This window comes from Xenia sp. Carnegie-2017, unplaced genomic scaffold (assembly GCF_021976095.1).
Source record: "Xenia sp. Carnegie-2017 unplaced genomic scaffold, XeniaSp_v1 HiC_scaffold_6, whole genome shotgun sequence".
NCBI classification, from domain to species: Eukaryota; Metazoa; Cnidaria; class Anthozoa; order Malacalcyonacea; family Xeniidae; genus Xenia; species Xenia sp. Carnegie-2017.
This window is the reverse complement of record NW_025813526.1, coordinates 9,612,259-9,617,883: the sequence shown is the minus strand read 5'-3', so window position 1 is coordinate 9,617,883 and position 5,625 is coordinate 9,612,259. Positions and strand designations below refer to the sequence as shown.

Below are 5,625 nucleotides of genomic sequence, written 5' to 3'. Positions count from 1 at the left end.
GACTTCGTATTATTCTACAAAGTAGAAACAAGTGAGGACTCTAACGGCATGTTTCACCAATATTGTCAGCCTTTGTGCGTAGCATAACACAGCATAATCTGTATCAGACCAAAAACATTAAACGTTTCAGCACAAGAGACCCTTCTGTATAATCTTTATGCTGTGCGATTTTGTGCGTGCAAGTATAAATTTGTATGGTTATCTTCCTCTTTGAAAAAAAACCAACTTATGATGTCAAAGATTTTTTTGAAACTATTAACTCATGCTTTTTGACAGGTACAATTCGAATTCGCTAAATAAAGAAATAAAAAACACAAAGCTTATTAACAAATTTATCTGAAGAAACTTATGGGTCAGACAAAATTTTTGTGTTTGACTTGAGAGGCAAAGTAGCTGTTCGATTTTTTTATTTCAATTTTTTTCAAAATTCGTCTGCTCTTCTATCCGTATGGTTTATTAAATATTTATGTCTACAATAAACTTACACTGGCAAAGTAGAATTCTTAGCTCTAATAATATGATTGACTAAATATTTTAAATAATGCCTGTCTTCTATAAGTAGCTGTAGTTACTTGAAATTTTTATGTTAACAACGTCCAATTAACTTTTTTATTAATTTGCTTAACTTAAGAGTAATACATTGTACTTATCAGTTAAAATTCATGCGTTGACCAAACCATAATTGTGTTGTGGCATTATCAGATGATGCACAACGATGTGTAGTTTCATAGCAAACATAATATCCAAAATTATCTTCTCCTCCACTACCATCACTATTGCTGCAGTCTGATGATTGAAAATTTATCAGATTGCACTTAATATTATCATGGCTATTGTCTGCATGTAAAATTTTTTGGTCATTTTGCCAGAAAGGAATGCTGCAATCTTTACAGTTGTAGCCTTTGATATCGACAAAACTGACATTTAGGCAAACGGCTTCGTAAATAATCTGTTTCAAAATTGGTGCATTTTCATGGGTTGCAACAACCAAATCGGTTTTATTCCAGTCTGTGTTACCATATGAGCACGTGATACGCCATAACGTGTTTCCGTCTTCATTTATACTCATCATTGCGTTGAAAGAAAATCTGTGATCTTCCCATGTTTCATTTGTTTCATTTCGAGGAAAGTTTTTATGATATGGTTGATCTCTATATCGAGCACGTAATTTAAAGTTGTAAGACATAACCAATGTCCAAACATGCGCAAAATCAAACTGACAGAAAACTTTGACCATTTTAGTTTCATTTGTAAATATTTGATACCAGCCATTTGAGCGACCACGAAAACTTTGACAAGACTTTGCTTTCTTTTCACAACGTTTACCTACAAATCCTTCTTTACATTCGCAAAAGGCGCGCACGTTACTCGAACTTGAGGTTGGTTGTTGACATTTTCCGTTGTTATTGCAGTAATTTGATGTAAAACAACAATATATTTTCACGTAACATGTGCCTTGAGAGTATCTTGAACTATCCTAAAAAGAGAGAAGACATACACACATTATAATTTTGCAGATAGTTACTATTTTTAGTATTTAAGTACTTTAACGTGACAATGAGCTGTAAACAACTGTAGTTACCATTTGTACGTGTATAGTTACATATATACCAAAAAAAATATAATTTTAACGACGTTCACCACTTATCTATATAATAACAGAGTTTCGGATATATAGGGTGTCTAAAAATTAATTATTGGAGCGCAATTTAGTCTCTATTTACATTCTTAAGCACATAATAACAAGTCCATTTGTTAATTTATACTCTTTTGAATTTGAAAACCTACATATAGCCTTTTTTAAAGTGATTTTAATTCAAATGTGGGCAGCTATAATTTCTTTCGAGGCACGCTGGATTCGATGATGAATCATATTGCTTTTGCTAATGATGAATGGAAAGAATAGCAATTTCTCTACCTTAATACTATATTGTCTACAATTGTTGATGTAGATACTTAGCAGCACGAAGATCCATGACAACAACACTACGCATATTTTCTAATGAAAAAAGGATGATTTAGCTCATGTCAAAATTTGAGAGGCAGTGTAGAAAATTCTTAATAAATTCAATGTTTTTGCTATCATTAATAACTTTTTTAAGTGACGATCGGGCTATAATTTTGCTAACAGCAATTTAGATAAGTTTCTTTTAAGATTGCAATGCTCACAGTTGTTCTTTCCAAACTTAGTTGCAAGTAATTGATTTAGATATTAGTCTTTATAGCCCTACATTAAAAAAACAACATAACAAGAACTATTCGTTTAACTATTATATCATGCAGCAATAACGCTCACGCGCGTAAAATTTTTATTTAATGTAATATTTTTACCTTTCTATTCAATATTTTCATTGTGAAATGTTGACATTGACTTTTCTCATTGTTACTTGTCTCGTCAGTTATGGTCGAGGAAAGATGTTGACACGCTGTACCACAAATTTGAAATGATAAACATGAACAATCTTTTAAACATTGTTCTAGACATTCATCAATCTTTGAAGTAGTGATGTTTCTTATAATGAAGTTTGATGGCAGTGACCCACGGTGAGCATAAAGTTGGACATTGCCATTTATAAAGATAACATCAGGTTGACATAAAATTTCAATGAAGAGAATGCAAAAAAACATTTCATAGGAATGTCTATCCAAATAAAAATGAGTATAAATGCTCCGTTTTCTACGATAGATCAATTACTGTTATGTGAAGAAAACAATTTAAAAATCTCTATGCACTATAAGGTACAATTTTATCAAAGTTAAGTTAAAATCAATGGTAAAGCGAGAATAACTTTTTTTAAAGGTGGTTTACAAGAATCACTCTTACATACAAATAAAGTTGGCTCATCGAATTGCATAAACATATTAATAAAAGGAGATTAAAGAAAGTATGTGAGAGCGTGTGAATGCATGACAGCATGTTATTGTTAATACTTAATACCGGCCATCCTGCAAGCGCGTATTGTGATGGTACGTTGTAAAATCGTAAAACTTTTTTATTATTACTCTCAAATTCAAATTTTAAAGCCTGTTTATATCATTGGCTATTGTACATGGGAAGGCCTTAGCGGATGATTGAGTAGATGGGATGATGTATAGGATTTCGGAATTCATCATTCAACACGGCATGTTTTTTTGACATTTTAGGATTTTATTCCAAATAACACGACATTTTTTTTTGACTTGCTATAGTCCGATTCAAAACCTTAAAAAAATTCTATGTATAAATAATCTTTACCTCGTCGTATCAAAATAACAGCAAAATGGTACCTAAAGCAGTAGATAGCTGTCACAGTTTTGTACCAACTTGTGTAATTTCTTTATCGAGTCAGGTAGAAAGCATCAAAATGGGCCATTGTGACAGTGAGATATCAAAATAAATATCAAGTACTGTTGGACTTAGCTACATATTACTGTCATAAGACGAGCAAGTGTGCTGTCTTTAATAATCTTAGAAAATTCACTAAACCTTGGGAGACATATTATGTTGATTTTTTAAAGACAACAAAAAATATAATGTGCTCATGACATATTTTTAAGCAGATAATATTTTAATAGTTTACAGGTTTTTAAGGAAACTTGCAATATACTTCATAACTGAAAACGTTCATGTTCATGGAGTTTGAGCGAATTTTAATTTGCGGATTGTAAACATTTTCTCCTATGGGTCGTGAATATGAGAAGACTGGTAATTAACGATGACAAATAGAAATAGTGAATTGGAATCAGGGACGCATTTGTGCTATTTGATAACGTTTGTATTATATCAACGCAAAAAGATACAAATTTTTTAAACGTTTGCTAAAAATTTTTCTAATAAGTTGCCATACAGATGTGTCGTGTTTACATCTTCAAACCCATTAAATTCGAAGAAAGAGTTTGCTTTTAGTAAAATTACATATGCAAATAACACAGACCAGAAGCTAAAAAACGTATAAAGGCTTCGGTTGATTTTGTAAGAAAAAACGCAAATAAATTGCGAACCTTCTGTGTCTTTCAAATTTTCGTCTTTAAGCATTTTGATAAGAAGGACTTTGTGGGCCACTTTACTTTTGCAAGTATCAAACCTAGACGTCCATAGTTAGGGGACCCTTATTCAAATTTAAATTTCTTTTTAACAATACTATTGATAAGAAATTTCTAAAGAATATTTAACGATAAGCAATTGAAATAGAAAGTATATTGTCATCCATAAACACTGACATAGCCTGACTACAACAATGCACAATTCGTGCGACATTGATACATGTGAAAACACTCATGTAAAGTTTAAATCTAAAAGTGTAGCCATCCATGAAATAATCACCAAACAAAATGACGTTCAACTTTTGAAAATATTTGCTACCTAAAGAGTTAATAAGACTTGCAGATGGCCACCTGCTTTTTAGCTACATTGCAAAGCATTATAAAAAGTATATTTCACTGCATTATTATGTGCTCAGTGAGCATTATAAATATTTTTTTGATGAGAGACATTTAGTTGTTTCAAAAATTTACTGTCAGACAAGCTATTAGAAATTCAACTACCTAATACACCAAAAGTTCTTTGTAGACCTTGCGTGCTGATCATTTTAGAGACGTTTTTCTAACTGGTCAGAATTTTCTACTAACCATGTTTATGAAAATATTAAATTAAAAGATTCATCAATATGTTATAGAAGTAAAAAATGAGAGACGTTTTAACTGACAATCTTTTCGTTAATAGAAGTTGAATTGCTGGAGATGGAAAAAAAAGCTAGTAACACAGTGACAAACAAAATAAACGCATTTGGATGTGGTTTGATAGTGGTTTCTAAGAAATATTCGAAAAACATTTTATAAATATATGTGTTGAACCATGCACTAAATACTTTGCAAAACAAGTCAGCAAAGTTACACATACTAGCGCAATACTGGGCAATGAAAAAATATTTGTTCAAATGATTTTACCTTTGTATATTTGATATCATATGCAATGCCATCTTGGTATGTTGTCTCTATCGTCTCTAACTTTCCAATTGGTTTGTGTCCTCACAGCCGTTACTATAAGTATCAGTGCCCTTATGTAAACAAACTTTTCGTTACATCTGCAAATTGGGAATATTTTAAATTTGGCTAATGGCGTTTTAATGAGAAATACGTGTCGCAATTTACCACTAATTTGGCGAAATAAAAAAGTTAAACATTTGTGTTTAATTGTGGCTAACTTTTATTTTGTTTATGAGACATCATTTTAGAACTTTTGTGGATGACTATGCATATGCTTTATAGAAGGATACTATGTAGCAAATGTCTTTATAGCAAAGATTGCATCAAACAATAAATGTATTTATATGTAGAGTGATATTGATCTATTTAAAATTAACTGCTCTGACGCAGATAACTGTATTGCCTTATAAATTATTAATATATACCGACAACTATATGATCTGTCATAGATTGTTCTATCTTTATCTAGTGAATCCGCATAGTTGTATTGTAACTTATCTAAATTTAAATTTTTTTCTTCAATAACGCAAATGTTCCATTGTAGTTTACAGGTTACATGCCCGGAATATTAAAGATAGACAGTCAAACAATTAAGTGGCTTAGTTTCAGTAGAAATGCTAAAGACTATACAACATGAAGCACAATATTTCATAACCAGTT

The 5,625-nt window shown here is 31.1% G+C and overlaps 1 protein-coding gene across 2 annotated transcripts; it reads right to left on the bottom strand.

The window, feature by feature from the left end:
• Window positions 1-390: 390 nt before the first annotated feature.
• LOC124458291 lies at window positions 391-4,987 on the bottom strand. 2 transcript variants are annotated; one of them, XM_047008336.1, is made up of 3 exons: window positions 4,927-4,987; window positions 2,332-2,426; window positions 391-1,477 (listed from the first exon to the last, which is right to left on the bottom strand). In XM_047008336.1, exons 2-3 carry the CDS (start codon window positions 2,350-2,352, stop codon window positions 650-652), a joined length of 849 nt encoding a protein of 282 aa, XP_046864292.1. In that variant the 5' UTR covers window positions 2,353-2,426; window positions 4,927-4,987; the 3' UTR covers window positions 391-649. The 2 variants fall into 2 exon arrangements, with proteins under 2 accessions (XP_046864292.1, XP_046864291.1); XM_047008335.1 differs by lacking the exon at window positions 4,927-4,987 and having other exon boundaries at window positions 2,332-2,625.
• Between the last annotated feature and the right edge of the window lie 638 nt (window positions 4,988-5,625).

Excerpts from the sequence above, each read along its gene's own strand:
- LOC124458291 (XM_047008336.1), bottom strand. The coding sequence starts at position 2,352 with ATGAAAATATTGAATAGAAAG. Across the intron at positions 1,478-2,331 it reads TGAAAATATTGAATAGAAAG|GATAGTTCAAGATACTCTCA; the intron begins GTAAAAATATTA and ends CTCTCTTTTTAG.